Raw genomic sequence first — 14,972 nt, forward strand, 5'->3', positions numbered from 1 at the left:
CAGTGGCCATGGCTCACGGGCCCAGCTGCTCCGCGGCATGTGGGATCTTCCCAGACCGGGGCACGAACCCGTGTTCCCTGCATTGGCAGGCGGACTCTCAACCACTGCGCCACCAGGGAAGCCCAGAGATTAAGTAACTTGATGACAGTCATAAAACTAGTAAGTGATGAAGCTGGGGTCTGAAACCACATCTAACTCCGAAGTCTATGCTTTTCCCATTATAACACCCTGCCTCTCCGATGAAGGAAAATGAAGTCAAAACAACCCTGAGATTGTAAGCCTGAGCCTAGGAATACCTGATGACTGTGGACAGCAGCCAGGAACTGGGAAAGGGGGACCTTTCTGAAGAGGAGGACTTCCAGGTTTTGGTTTTTGTTTTATTTATGAATCTCCAAATTTTAAAAATGTGTTTGCTGGTGGGGCGATATCCATGTGGGCATATCCTATAGACAGCTGGAAATCTCTGGGGAGAGGGGAGGAGGACAGGGATGGACATGCATTGAGGAGTCATCTGTGGACAGGGAGCAGGTGTCTGAAAACGTAGGTGTTGAAGTCAAACACAAGGGGGATGGAGAGAGTGTTTTGGGAGTCTCACAGCTAATGGCAGTGGGGCCAGGGAAAAGCAAGGGGCAGCAGGGCCACCTACACACACAGATGGTCACAGGCACACGTGGCCGCTCTGGGCATAGTGCCTCCCAGTGCCAGCTGAGATAATCCCCCTTCAGTTCTGTTCTGGAAACGTACTCGTTTTTCAAGGCACGACTCAAATTTCCACAACCACCCTTAGACTATACACTTGTTCAACTCTAACGCCCATATGGTTGGCATCACGTTTGGCACCTAATAGGTGCTAAATGAATATCTGTTGAGCTGAATTGAACAATTAAAGAGAGAAAAGCTATATGGAAATGGTAGTTAATTATTTTTTTCTGAGCCATATCTTCTTCATTTGTGAGATGAATAATTATTGCTAAGATTAAATGAGGTATGTAGGTTAGGCATTTAGTACAGTGCCTGGAACATGGTTGTTCATTAACTGGTAATAATTATTATTACTGGCAGCAACCATGGAAGTAACATAATAGGAGCTTAGGGTGAAGGATTTCAGGAAAGAAGGAATGTTCAACAGTTCCAAGGAACACAGTCTGCTTCTTCTCTCTCTCTCTCACCCACCCATACACCCACCCACCCACACACACCCATGGTGAGAAATGTTCAGCAAAATATAAAACTCCTCCTCTGACATCTGCTGGCTTTCCCCCCCTAGTATAAGGAGGAGATGGTTAGTAATCTAAATCTGATCCTACAGTGGATAAATGAAATGACTTTCATGGCTGGCTGCATGATTTTAACATCAAAATTGTAGGGGATCTGATTCCAGCTAGATAACAGGCCCACATGCGTGTTTTGGTTTCTGCTGGATTCTCTAAGTAAAAGTGCACCTACCCTACAGTCTGGCAGCTGCTTTGGGAGGGAAATATGGTACCCAAGAGTCCTGGAATCCGCACACATCACACTGTCCCGCCTATCACAGACAGAATCACCACTCCCTGACACAAAACCCTCTCTGTGATAAAACAAAGCCGCTGTGTGGCAGGCCTTCCCAACAATGAATTCTCTCTCCTTCCAGAGACCTGAGGAGGGATGAAGAGACACAACAAAGACCTGGCATCTGGAGCACAATTGTGTGAAAAGGGCCCAGGCTTTTCAATGACAGGACAGTTCTCTTTTATCACAGCATCTCCCTCCTGGCAGCCACTTTCTCCTCACCTTTGAGCCTGCATGTGCATCCAAGGCCTTGAGTTTAGCCCCTAGAATGAGGACTCCAGGAACCAAGCCTCCTATCAGGAGCTGTGGCCCAGCTCCCCCAGGTCTTGGCGCCTCTGGAAGCCAGGCCCATGGGACCTTGCAGCCTGCGCCTCTTCTGCCCTCCTGGTTGGGTCCTCAGATCACCGAGAAACCCAACCTCTCTGCTCTGCTCTCCGCCTCCTACGCCCCTCCCCCACCCACCAACCCACGCCTTTTCAGGGCATAAGGGACCTTTTCTATTTGTGGAGCCTAAAGAAGCCCGTTGCCAAGGTGACAGGAGCAGGAACAGCAGGGAGCTTGCCATGGGGGAGGGGCTTTGCCCCCAAACAGCTGTCAGTGGGAGCAGTCCCAGCTGGGACTAGAGCGTTTGCCTGCTCCGGGAGGAAACAGCCCCCGGGAGAACGCATTCCTCCCTGCTCTCCTCTCCGCACTGCCTCCGCCACAAGTCTCCACTGGTTACTTTCCCTGGGGGCAACCAGCCAGCCAGCTAAAACAATGCTCCAATAGCAAAAACCTGCCACTCTGCTCCCCATCCCTCTCTCTCTCTGTCACACACACACACACACACACACACACACACACACACACGCACACACGCATGCGCACGCACTCTGATCCCTCCGTTCATTCGCAGTCTGTTGGCTGGGCAGGAGGCCAGAAGTTACCTCCTCGCTGGGGAACTGTGGCACCCAAGGCAGGTGCTGCTCCAGGCCGCCCCGCATCAGGTCAGGAGGATTATTTCAGTCTTTTTTTTGTTCTAGAGGCCCTGAGAGGGTCTGCAGCATCTTAAATGTCCCTGCTGCCTTCCTTTTGGGCGGTGGGGATGAGGAGTGGACTCATGGAGAGGAAGGGGTGGGAGAGGAAGGGAAGAATAGGAGGGGATGGTGGGAGACAGGAACAATGCAAAGCCTACTGATTCGTCTCACTGGGGAGACGGTCTTTGTGGTCTGCAGCTCACAGCGGCTCCATAGCAAGTTCTGGGGAACCACTGGTCTCTGTACTGCCTATAGCCACATGCTGTTAAGTCTCAGGCCACAGCTGGGGCCCTGGACCTCAGTCTGTAACTCACGGGCCTTCTCCTTTACCAGGCTCAAGAGAAGAGAGGCCTCCACTAGACTCTGTAAAACCCAGAACAATCTTAGAACTGTCAAGGCTCTTCGAGCTTTGGGTCAGGAATAAGAAAGGCTTAGGAAGCCCCACTGTAAGAACTGAGAGAGGCAAATATGGCTTGATGATTAAGAACATAGGATCTGACTCAGCCAGACGAGGAATTGGTTTCCAGTTCTGCTGTGCAATACTGATGTGACTTTGAGTGACACTTATAGTAAGTTCTTGGGTAACCGCTTTGAGCTTCAGTTTTCTCATCTGTTAAATGGATAAAAGCATCTACCTTACAGGGTTCTTTTGAAGGTCAAAAGAGGTGAGGTACATAAAAAAGCCCAGCATATTATCTAGTCTACATCAGAGGTTTTTATCAGGGCTTGTCCCCTTTCTATCCAGCTTTCTTGAGGCCCCAGGGTTGCCTAGGAGCCTTAGGAAGAACCCTAAGGACTGGTCCTTCCTTTGAAGGGTCCTTAGAATCTGGGGGGCTGGTTTAGATCTAGGGAGAGGTTACATTTTGGCCTGGGCAGAAATGGGGTTCTCAGGAAGTCCTGAAGCCCAGATGATGCTCTAGGGTTTGTAGGTTGCATGGGAAGGTAGAAGAAATGTTAATTTGGGTTCCTTGCTCTAGTCTCAGCTGCTATCAGCTCAGGGTAAGACCCTCCAGACTTTACCCTCTGAGCCTCAGTTTCTTTCTTCATAAAAGGAAGAGGCTAGACTAGTCTCTGGAGAAAGCAATGCCGGACAGTGAGAATCGCCTGGAGCCACAGGGCAGTCAGGCCTCTGCAGGGAGGTGCCTGCTTCAGCTCAGAGTGACCACTGGAGGCTAAGACCACATCTGTCCTTGAAGCCTCAAAAGGGTGAATAAAGGACTTGAATTCAGATTCTCCCCAGCACGCCTCCCACTGTCTGTCTAGAATACCTTCCCCTCCTCTGTCTGCTGGGGAAATGACTCCTGCTTCAATACTCAGTGCCATTTCCTTGGAGGGACAGCATCTCTGACCCCTCCTGTCTGGCACTGAGGTGCCCACCTGGGCCCACACTTACCTCATACTTACTCCTACAATGGTATTTATGAAATCGAATGGATTTGCTTATATATCTGGCTCCCTCCTTTTGACTGCACACTCCTTTAGGTAAGAAATCACATTTTGACCATCTTGGTTAGTCTAGTAACAAGCATAAAGTAGGCTCTCAAGAAAAAAAAATGCAGGTTAGATTGGATGGTAAAATAGTCTGCATGAGGACAGAGGGTTAGTGGTTATTTCAGGGATGTGACCAGGGTGAGTCTCTCTTTAATGCAAAGCCACGTGGTCCACCACTACATTTCTGTGCTGTAACAGCTTGGTCTTGTTCCCGAGACTGATAAGTCTGGCTTCTGGGGCTCTTGGCAGATTTTCTCATTAAAGATTGCCTACAATAGGCAGCACTGGGAGAATGTTAGCAGGCAGGGAAAGAGTCTAGCCCCAGGGAATACTGACTCATCCCCTTCACAGAATCTGCCTCACAAGTAATCTGCTGGATTATTACTTTTTTAATCTGCAAGATTTATTCTCAAGTGTCACCGTCACCAGCAAGGCTTTCTTGGCTCCTGTCCGCCAGGCTATGTAGTGCCTCTGTGATCACATCTATTATAGTACTTATCACCCTATATTGCATTGTACTTGTCTGTCTCTCCAGACTGTGCCCTCCTGGGAGGGCAGGGCCCACGTCTTATTTATCTCTGTACACCCAGAACTGGCAACATAACTGGCGAATATTAGTCAACAAATGTCTGTTGAATGATGAGAAAATAAGATTCCCACTTCTTCATCTCCCTGTGGGATCCTTACATGCCTCTGGCTAGCCCTTGTCCTTTTTGCTGACCCTTAGAGAATTTCAAAATAGTCTAACTGCCAAACCTCCACTCTCAGAGTGAAGAGCTATGATTGTGTACTCTGAGAATCACCATGATGCCCATTGTGAAGACAGTCTCATTTATTCCCACTGATGTGGCTTCCTTTAAAGCTAGGCTAGAAGCCTAAAACAGAATCTGGAGCTGATGAACAGAGGAGAATGAGAGACACATGGCTGACATCTTAGCATGTCCATGGGAAAAAGGAAAGTTTGAAAGTTTCCCCCTGACCCATAGTCCTTCTGAGTTTTCGGGGATAGGATCCTTCTTCCTGGAGCCCTTACCTGGTGCAATGAGGGGGTGGGTTGCCACAGCAGGTACCATTCGGCTGAGCCCAGCCCGACCCTCCAAGCTCCCTGGCACACTGCTGTTGCCATCTCCTTTCTTCAGTGGCTCCGTCACACTGTCAGTTATGCCAGGCTTGGCACCTGCAGGGGAACCCTGAGCAGTGTTTCTGCCTTGGGATGGGGTAGGCAGAGGCTGGCTACCACCCGGCGTGGGCTTCAGGGCCAAGCTGGGCAGGACAGGCTGAGTGGGGGTAGGGCCCGAGGCTGCTGCAGTTGGTGTCTGCTGTGTTCGGAGGGTCAAGTTCTGTACCTGGAAAAGAGGGGTCTGTAGGAGTCCAGAGAATGTGGGTAGGAGCAATGCTGACACACAATTCATACAGGGAAGGAGTTAGGGATGGATCCATGAATGGCTGAACAGGAGAGTGGGTTGTTAAAATCAGAAAGAAAGAGAGAGAGAGAATGAGACAGGGGCTGAAAGAGGAACCAGGAGCAGAGTTTCTAAAGGGGACAGAAAGAGTGCTAGCGATTGAATTCATCAGCAGAAGAGCTAAATTCTGAGCAGGGATGTCTGCCCCTCCTGGGGCAGGCCCAGGCAGGGAGGCCGGGCTGTCTCTCCCTTCTATTACCTCCCCTCCCCCCCAAAACTATCAGGATGGGCTGCATACCACTTAGAAAGAATTCCCAGATACAGGGGGGGCACGGGGCTTCCCACACTGGAAAAGGCCAGGGCAAAAGTGAAAGTTAATCGACCAGCAAGGTCCCCCAGGCCAAGGATTATCCTGTCCTCAGGATCAGGTTTACGCCAGGATGAGCATGCTTACTCAACCTGGTCCCTGGTGCCCTCTGCTGGACACACGGAGGCTGTACCAGACTCACATCTGACAAATCTGATAATCTTGCTACCAGGTGGGTCCTCCCATTCTGTAGCTGGGGATGGTTCCTCTCCCCTGCAGCCCACAGAATCTTTACAGCCACCGCAGTGTCTGGGTGCTCCCAGCAGAAGGAAGGGACCCAGTACTCATCTTTGCTCCCTCTTCCATGCAATTTTTGCTGATTCCTAGAGGTGCTAGCATGTGTAACCAGAGTGGAATTTTCCTCTTAAAAGGCAACAACAACAGAGGTTATCCTGGGGAGGGCGTAAGGTAAAAAGGTAGAGATGACCACTGTTGTTGGCAATCACGACATGCTGCTGACTCCTGCTCTGTATTCGGGGCTCGAAGCAGAGTCAAGAGTGGCCGAAGCCTTCTCAGCAGTGAATTAAGGAGCAAGTCTAGGAGCATTGGGACGCCCTGTCTCCCACCTGTTTTCCCAGAACATCCCAAACTTTCCAGACATTCAAAGCTCCTCGAGGGCTCGGGCCCATACCCATAATCAGTGCCCCTCTACGGGGGTGCCCACCCCCCTGCCCTCCCACAAGCATGGAATCCTCACCTGGGCGGGGGTGGGGGGCCGGGCGGGGGAGCCAGTGCCGAGCTCAGGCTGCACAGTAGCGACGGTGGCCGTGGGCGTGAAGATGAGCTGAGGGGACAAAGGAACAGTGCCGCCTAGGCTCCTAGCTACCTGCACCAGGTTACCTGGCTGGGCCTGGAATCACAGGAAACGAGCCGCCTTTTACCTGCCCAATGTGGGCTCAGCCACAGGACACAACAGTTTAGCCAGGGAGTGGACTGGGGAAGCGGGGAGGCACGAAAGGGAAAGAGCCCAGGGGGATCTCCCGAAAATCTCAAGAGGCTCGGCGTGGTCTGACCCAGGCCGGGCAGTGAAGGGCCACGGGTGGGGGGCCATTCTGGGGCTGCACCCAAGTCAAGTTTACTTCAGAAGGATCTGCGAAGAGCTCACCCCAGAGGGACCAACAATCGCAGGACACCCTCAAGTCCCTCTCTGCAGCATCCCGGGGAGCAGGGCCCCTGTGCTGAGACCGATGCCCTGGGACCATGTTCTAAATCTAACCTGCTCTGGACTCCGGGTCTGGGTCAGAACAGGACTCTCCACCAGAAGAGATCAAACTAGATGTATTCTTTTGGCCATTTTTTAGTCAAATTCAGATTAGGCTGTGTGTGTGTGTGTGTGTGTGTGTGTGTGTATTTATGTGCTTGTGTGTGTGTATGTGTTTGTGTGTGTATGTGTGTGTATTTATGTGTTTGTGTGTGTGTATTTACGTGTTTGTGTGTGTGTATTTACGTGTTTGTGTGTGTATTTATGTGATTGTATGTGTATTTGTGTGTGTATTTATGTGTTTGTGTGTGTATGTGTGTGTGTGTAAATGCGTGCGCAGAGACAACAGTGGTAGAGGATCCAGAGCCCCCAGGGCCGTACTCGTGTCTGCATCTCCTTCCGTGGAGCGCAGGGACTGAGGGTCTCTGCATGACACCCCCACCCCTGTGAGTCTAGCTCGGTGGCCGAGGGGACATGCGGTGTCTGACAGCGTGTCTGCTCCTCTGAGCGCAAGTACCCCACTTTGGGCAGGGACATGGCCAGGCTGCAGGGCTCCAGTGGGGGCAGTTAAGTAGGACAAGGGTCAGGGTAAACTGAAGACAGAGCAGGTTTGGGCGGTGTCACATGGGCTGCCCGGCCCCCTGGAGAAGTGGAAGTCTAGTCCACACGTGTGTCTAATGGGCTGTCCCCCGGGAGTGGACCTGCACCTCAATGAGCTCAGAGTCAAGGATGCAAGTGCTGGAGCAGGACCCAGAAAAGCTCCCAGTGTCAAGTTCCGGCTGTAGGAGCCGAGGGAGGGATAGGACTGTACAGTCTTTAGGATAGTGTGTCGAGGAGCTGGAGGGAGAACTCTTCAGAATGGGGGCGGGGAGGCTGGACTCACAGTGATCTGAGTCCCGCGTAGAGCTAGATGTGCCTGCCTCCTAGGGCGAATGCTGCTGCTTTCACGGGAAATCCTGCTAAATCTTAGGAACCTCTCAGCTTCCTATGGACCTTTGCACCTTAGGGACAGGTGTCAAGGTGGGACTCTAGGTATGCGTGTGCAGGGCTGATGCCGTCCTGAGTCCATTCGGCCCAAGCAAGCCCGCCTGATGAATGGCTGACAGGGTGACCCTGATGGGAATGGGGGCCCAGCTGGGAAGTCAGTGGAGCAGTCGCATGTCCCGGAGCTGGCTGCCACCCTCACCACCTGGGCTGGAACACACTTTTGACCCTGAACTACTGGTGGCCAGTCCCTGCAAGGACTGTCCCAGTGGGGTAAGACCCCACTTCTGTAGGGTACTTGGATGTTTGTGCGCTTGCTTATCTTATGTGTTTGAGTGTACAGACCAGCTGGGCACAGATCCCTACATTCTCTACCCTAATTAATTTTAGGGAGTGGTTTCTGATAAGAAGAGGATAGTTCTGTTTCACTCTAGGAGGGGAGCGAAAGGAGGCATCATGGGTAACTTTGTTTCGGCCTGGAACCCCGCCTTTCCTTGAGTCATGGAGCTTGTACCAAAGCTCCCGCTCAGCCTTCCAGGCCGCCTTCTTTATGCCACACCTTCTTCCCTGCCAACTGTCCCCCTAGTGCTTCTTCCCCACCCTTCTCTAATCCCCATGCTTCTCTAACTGCCCAGCTCCCAACTTCTCTGCCTCCGTCCTCCTGGCCCACCTGAGCTGCGGCCCAGGCTGGGGACTCACCATCTGTGCCCGCAGATACATCTGTGCTTGGCTTGCAGTCAGGGCTGGAGAAGACGTGTTGCCCAAGAGTACAGCCTGCTGGGCGATGCCTGAGGCTGCTGCTGAGTTGACGCTCTGAGCCCGGTTGATGAGCTGGGCTGCTGCCGGGGAGGCTGCCAGATTGATCTGAGGAGGGAGACATGCCAAGTAGGAAACAGGAGGTTCTGTGGGTTAACTCTGCCCCCCTTCATCCATTTCTTTCTCTCTGCCTCTTCTGTCCCTTGGTGGATTCAGCCTTCTTTAGGACCAGCTCTGATCTGTGGGCCCTGGATCTTCCCCCAGCGCTGCTGCATCTCTGGCTTAGGTGCAGAGCTGCAGGGAGGATCCGATGGGGAGAGGACTGAGCTATGAACAGAGAGCCTTGACATTAGAAAGATGACGGGGAGTTATTAAAAGAAGTTAGAAAGCGGCACGCAATTTTTCTCTCTGGCAAGAGTAACAGGTTCCAGCCGTGGTTGCACACGGCTAAGGATTCACCACAATTGGGTCTGGAAGCCCAAGAGAATTTTGGGCAAAGAGGAAGGAGCTGGTCCTGGAGCTGTGGGCTCTGCCTGCTGTTCCCCATCCTACTCACCGAGGATGACTGGGCGGGGGGCTGTGCAGACACACTGCTGCCTGAAGTGCTCCCTTGTCTGCTGGCCACCAGGCTTGCCTAGGAAAGGAGAATTCTCATCACTGGAGGCCCAGACCTCCTCCAGTCATCCCGCCCCGGCTCTCACCTGCCGCAGGGTGCACTATAGGGCAGTGGTAAGGAGTTAAACCCTTATTCTGGCTCATCCACGTGACCTCAAGCGAGTGCCTCAGTTTCCTCTTGTATAAGGTGGGGATAACCACAGTGTCTACCTTGTAGGATTGCTGAAAGGATTACACGAGGCGGAGCATTTACATACAAGCGCTCAAACCGTCAGCTGTGACTGTTACCAATGTTTCCAGCTCTCTTCAGCTCCCACCCCACCGCACCCACTCTATCATACCCGGCTCACCGGCCCCCACATGGAGCACCGGGCACGAACTGTCTGGAACGTCCAGCCTGCGTCCTCCCCGTGGCCGGCTTCTTCTCATCCCGCAGTGTCAGCTTCACTGCTCCTCCAGCAGACAGGCTCCCCCCTCCCCACCAGCTGTACCCACCGTAAGGTGGGCCTCCTTGTTACTCAGCCACAGCAGGCTGCTCTGCTCTTCTGCAGAGCTTATCAGCACCCTGGTAGCTAGCTACTTTGTCTCCTCGTCTATTTGTGTTTCTGACTACTTGCTGTCTCCCCACACAAGCTGCAAGAGGACAGGGTCCACGGTGTGCTCGGTGCCCGACATGAACTCTGGCAGGCAGCAGGTGCATAAAGATTCTGTCAAATGCATGACTGGGCTCTTCTCGGCCACTGAGGGCAGACAGGCAAGCTGAATGGGCAATGGCCTTCTCCTGTGGACACCTCCTCGCACCCTCGGCCCCCTCCCTGCAGTGTGGTGAGGCGGGGAGGCAGGCCCCCACCAGTCCCTCCTTGGGCGAGGCAGGCGGAGAGGTCCAGCCGCCCCGCTTGAGAGCTGTGTGGCCTCGGGCGAGGCGCTTAGCCTCTCGGAACCTCTTTCCTCATCTGTCAGAGGACTTGGGATGACGATCACACCCACTTTGCAGTGGTTCTGTGAGGACGCGGTAAGAGAACGCACGGGCACACGCGTGCGGTGCTTGCTTTTCCCGCCCCTCCCTTCGGGGGCATCTGCGGTGCTCCTGTGACGTCGTCTTACCTGCTGCACGGCCGCGAGGCTCTGGAGCTGGGCGCTGCTGAGGTGCTGCTGCTGCAGGGCCGCCGTCTGCAGCATGAGGTGCTGCTGCTGGGCTGCGTACATCTGCTGCAGGTACTGGGCCGCCGTGCTGGGCTGCCGGTGCAAGGCTTGCTGGATCACCTGCAGAGGGCGGAGTGGGGGTGGGGGGGAAGAGCCCGCGCTGCGGCCAAGCCTGCTCAACACCGTCTCTCCCCAGCTGCTCAGATAAGGACCAGGCCTGCGATCCCCACTCGCCAGGGAGCCGGGGAGATGACTGTGTGCAAAGCTCCACACGTTCCTGCCTTGCCTATCTAGCAGCTCTTCTCAGCACACATGCTCCCTGTTCCTCCCCGATATGGGCTACACACGCCGCTACCACCAACTCTTGGGGCAGTGGGAGCTCAGGAGACAGGAGTCCTTTAAGCCTCCGGTGACACTGGGTCCCACGCCAGGCTTGCTAGGTACCCCCTTCCCCGCCGTTCTGCAGCCTCAGATGAGTCTAACTGGACTGCGGGGATGATGGTGACAGAGGGAACCAAAGTTCAAGGCTGAGAGGAGGAAAGGGGTGGGAAGAAAGAGACGAGTCCGAAGCGCGGCCTATTGGAGCTTTGAATACACAGCCAGCCAAACTCAAACCTGCTCAAGGGCAACACCCTTCCGGCAGGGGCTGCCCCCAGCTGCTTGGGACGTCCTATCCGTCCCTCAGAAGACGGTCCCCCTGGCCTTGCACGGCAGGGATGCTGCAGCTACAGGGATGCTGCAGCTACAAGGATGCTGCCTTCCTCTTTTTCTCTTTCCCTCCTTCTCTCTATCACTCTCTTTTGAGCCACCATCTCCCATTCCCTGGCCTTACTGCTATTCCCTCTTTCCTGATGGGACTGGCTGAGCCACAGTCTCTGGGAAACGACAAAAGGCTTCTCTTTGATCCCTTCCCACTCTTCCATCCCTCAAAGCCTCTTCTCCACCCCCAGGAACAAGGAAAAGCAAATGCCTTTCCTCCAGCCCTGAGACCCTCTACCTTCTTCTCCTTAGCCCCGTACATTTCTCCTCCCTTCTCACCTGGTCACCCTCCTGCTGTCTTCCCATGGGGTGCCCTACATGGGCCCTCGCTAGGCTCTGGCCCACTTTCCACCCTTCGCTGTGCTGCCCTGGTGCCAGGGCTGCTCCTGCCCTGGGTTCTGCCCCAGGCAAGTGAGCCTCTAGTCTAGCTCTCTCCAGCTTAATGTGACTTCTAGGGGCTAGCGGTTCTTGGACAAAACAACCTCTGGGCTCAGATTTGGGGTTCTGTAAAAACAGGCTGATATCACAGATTCTCCATGGGCTCTGGGGTCTCCCCAGATACCCCCACCCCATCCCAACTCCTCCACCCACTTCCTTCAGTGTACTTTCCCCTCTGAGGGTCCTGGTTTACATGAGCTCAGTTCTTTTTATTCCTTGTTCTCCCCGGAATTCTTTCTTCTTATTCCCTTTATCTAGGCCTCTTTATTTTCCTTAGACCCCTGAAAGCACCCCCAAGCATCCAGACAGCAGTAGTAGAGATGGACTTTTTCTCACTGGACGATGTCAAGGAACAGAAATAGAAGGCACCCCAATGGTTCTGCTTGGGTACGGAACACAACTTTGGGTCACTCCATTTGCCAGAGCAGAAACCTCAAATCCCTTTTGCCTAGAACTGTGGTGCGGGGCAGGAGGGCACATCCTAACGTCAGCTGCTAGAAATTGGTGCTAAAATACTCATGTGCAGAGGGGCCAGAGGAGGAGGCTGGGGGAGGTGGCAAGGATGGAAGCGTGGTTTTATTGTTTTATTTATTTATTTATTTATTTATTTATACGTTTTATTTATTTATTAAGTGAGGCAGAGAGAGCCGGGCGAGGGAAGACTCCAGAGTAACTGACGGGATCTCCTTTCACTCGACTTTTCAGGCTCTCTCACCATCTGCTGTGGCTTCTCCTCCATCCCTTAATCCGGGCCTAGGGCCAGAGCAGGATGAGCTCATTCATCTAGTATATCCAAACTGCAATAGCAAAGCTATTGGAATAAACGCTTCTCGGCTTCTCTTTTCTGCCTAGTTTATCCAGGAGCCTCAATCAGACATCGTAGTGAATAAGAACACAGGTCTGGGGGGAATCAGGTCTAGCTTTTTAATCTTTACCTGGTGACCCTGGATAAGTCACTACCTTCTCTGAGCCTCAGTTTTCTCAATTACAGAATTGTGCCTAATAACAACCACCCTCACATATGGAGAAGAAGATAAATAAGCAAAATGCTTCAGACAGTGCGGGGCACATGGCAGACGGCAAAACATGGTCACGACTGCATTTTGGAAGAGTGTGTAGCCACCCGGAAGGCCTCATAGATGACACTTTGCAAACTGCTGCTTTGGGGAAGAAGGCAAAAAGCTGTAAAGACAAAGGATTGTTTGGGGTTCTATTCTGGTCCTCCATATGTAAGAAACTTAGATTTGGTACAAGGCAGTGGTCACTTAGGTAGGGGATCTAGGTTGTGGCTGAGCAGATTCTAGTCATTTTTTCTCTTTGCTATTTCCACTTGTGTGTCCTTTATGATTTCACATGTTTATCATCCCCAAACGGCACTGTAGGATCTCAGTCACCAGATAAGAAAGGAATTTTCGGATCTGCTAAGTATTCCCACTCTCCCCAACCTTCCCTGATTGAATCCATCTAGTATCACTACTCCTCTAATGATGCACAAATATTTACCCACTGACATACACCCTTAGGCCCATTCTAGATTTAGCACCCCGGTTGTCCTAACAGACCATGCCAACACGTCCCCCTGGCTAGCCCTGAGATGATTAATCAGGTGGCGTCTTACCTGCACAGTCTGCCGGTCAGGAATGCCACTGTACACAGAAATCTGGGGCCCCGTGGGGCGGCCACTGCCACCGCTGCTGCTATTGTTGCCGCCACTGCTGCTACTGACGCCGCTGGTACTGCTGGCAACACTCGCGCTGCTAGACGTATGGGGGACTGGCAGCTCGTTCTCCATGGCCTACAGGATGGCACAGTCAGGGTGCTCAGGTGGCAGATGAGCAGGCAGGTGCTGGGAGGGAAGAAGCAGAAGGGAAATGCTTAACAAACGCATTCTAGAGAATACACACGTAGGCATCCGCTCTCTACCAGCCTGTGTGGGACTACTTCTGAACTGAGGTCTTGAGCCACCCCTGCCATCAGGACAGGGCTAGGCTTGGCTCACTAGGGGAGGTGTGAAATCAGGTCAGACTGAATGTAAATTTTACGACTGTTATTCTGCTAGAGGAGATGAAAAACAGCCAAGGAGGATACCCTTGGGGGATGGGCTTCCTAGCAGTGGTCTTAGGGACTATTCCTCACACCATCAAACTTTTTTTTTTTTTTTTTTTTTTGCGGTACGTGGGCCTCTCACTGTTGTGGCCTCTCCCGTTGCGGAGCACAGGCTCCGGACGCACAGGCTCAGCGGCCATGGCTCACGGGCCCAGCCGCTCCGCGGCATGTGGGATCTTCCCAGACCGGGGCACGAACCCGTGTCCCTTGCATCGGCAGGCAGACTCTCAACCACTGCGCCACCAGGGAAGCCCACCGTCAAACTTTTCATCACTGGGGTAGAGAAACTGGACATCCAAGAAATTATTATTAGTCCATATTTATATAGACAGTTCTTGAAAGAAATGGGATCCAAAATCTAGAGAGAACAGAATGAGAGAAAGAGGCAATAAAATAAACTGCAGTGTTTATTTTGTTTCGTTTTCCAACCAGAAGAGCTTCGAGTATGTTTGGAGTCTGTTTCCTTCCTGAAGTACTCACTGAGTGCTCTCTGATCTAATGCTGAACAGGGCACCACATTGAGCAATTTGGTGAAAATCACAGGTTTTGGAGTTAGAAAGACTTAGGTTTGAGTCCTGGCTCTGCCACTTACCAGCTGGGAAACCTTGGCAAGTCACACTTCTCTAACCTTCTGTCTTAATCTGGCAGACACAAGAGCGTATGGATTGTTGGGAGGATAAAGTAAATTAACAATACAAAGCGCTTAGTGGGGTGTCGAGCATATATTGAGTGTTCCTTATGCATTGGCTGTTGTTGTGGTTATTAAAACTGTCCCCAGCCTGTTTCCCACTGTCCGGTTCCAGTAGAACAATCCTCTTCCAAGGTGGAACTGGCAGAGGCTCCTGGAGCTTCTATCCCAGTCACTAAGGGTAGAAGTGCCAGAAATTCCTTCAGGGACCAGCCTATGATTGGGATTCAGAACTGGAAGCTGCGCATCCCCTTGAGGCAAGGAGTGGAGAAGGGCTGGGAGAGAAGGAAGGAGTGGTGGGAAGGTCATGCCCATGTCCTAGGTCAAGTTCCTCTCTTTTTCTTCTTTCATGCTATTCCTAAAATCCTTATTTATATATATATATGCTTTTCCTTCTACTCATTCCTTCTCACACCTAAAAACAACACTTCTTTGTCATCCCATCATAGACATTCAG

General features: G+C 52.4%; 1 protein-coding gene across 6 annotated transcripts in view; it reads right to left on the bottom strand.

The window, feature by feature from the left end:
• Positions 1-13,513, bottom strand: part of PHC2 (polyhomeotic homolog 2) — a gene marked incomplete at its 5' end in the record, with an annotated part of 49,617 nt that extends 36,104 nt beyond the window's left edge. For 2 of the 6 annotated variants that reach the window (XM_079698330.1, XM_079698329.1), the window contains 6 exons: positions 5,089-5,401; positions 6,523-6,609; positions 8,710-8,874; positions 9,323-9,400; positions 10,486-10,644; positions 13,340-13,513. In XM_079698330.1, the coding sequence (XP_079554456.1) occupies positions 5,089-5,401; positions 6,523-6,609; positions 8,710-8,874; positions 9,323-9,400; positions 10,486-10,644; positions 13,340-13,513 (976 nt within the window). Of the gene's footprint in view, positions 1-5,088; positions 5,402-6,522; positions 6,676-8,709; positions 8,875-9,322; positions 9,401-10,485; positions 10,645-13,339 lie in introns of all 6 variants that reach the window. The other 4 variants (XM_079698331.1, XM_079698328.1, XM_079698332.1 and 1 more) reach the window with 4 other exon arrangements.
• Positions 13,514-14,972: the final 1,459 nt, after the last annotated feature.

Source organism: Hyperoodon ampullatus (genome assembly GCF_949752795.1).
Source record: "Hyperoodon ampullatus genome assembly, chromosome: 2".
Lineage (NCBI taxonomy): Eukaryota > Metazoa > Chordata > Mammalia > Artiodactyla > Ziphiidae > Hyperoodon > Hyperoodon ampullatus.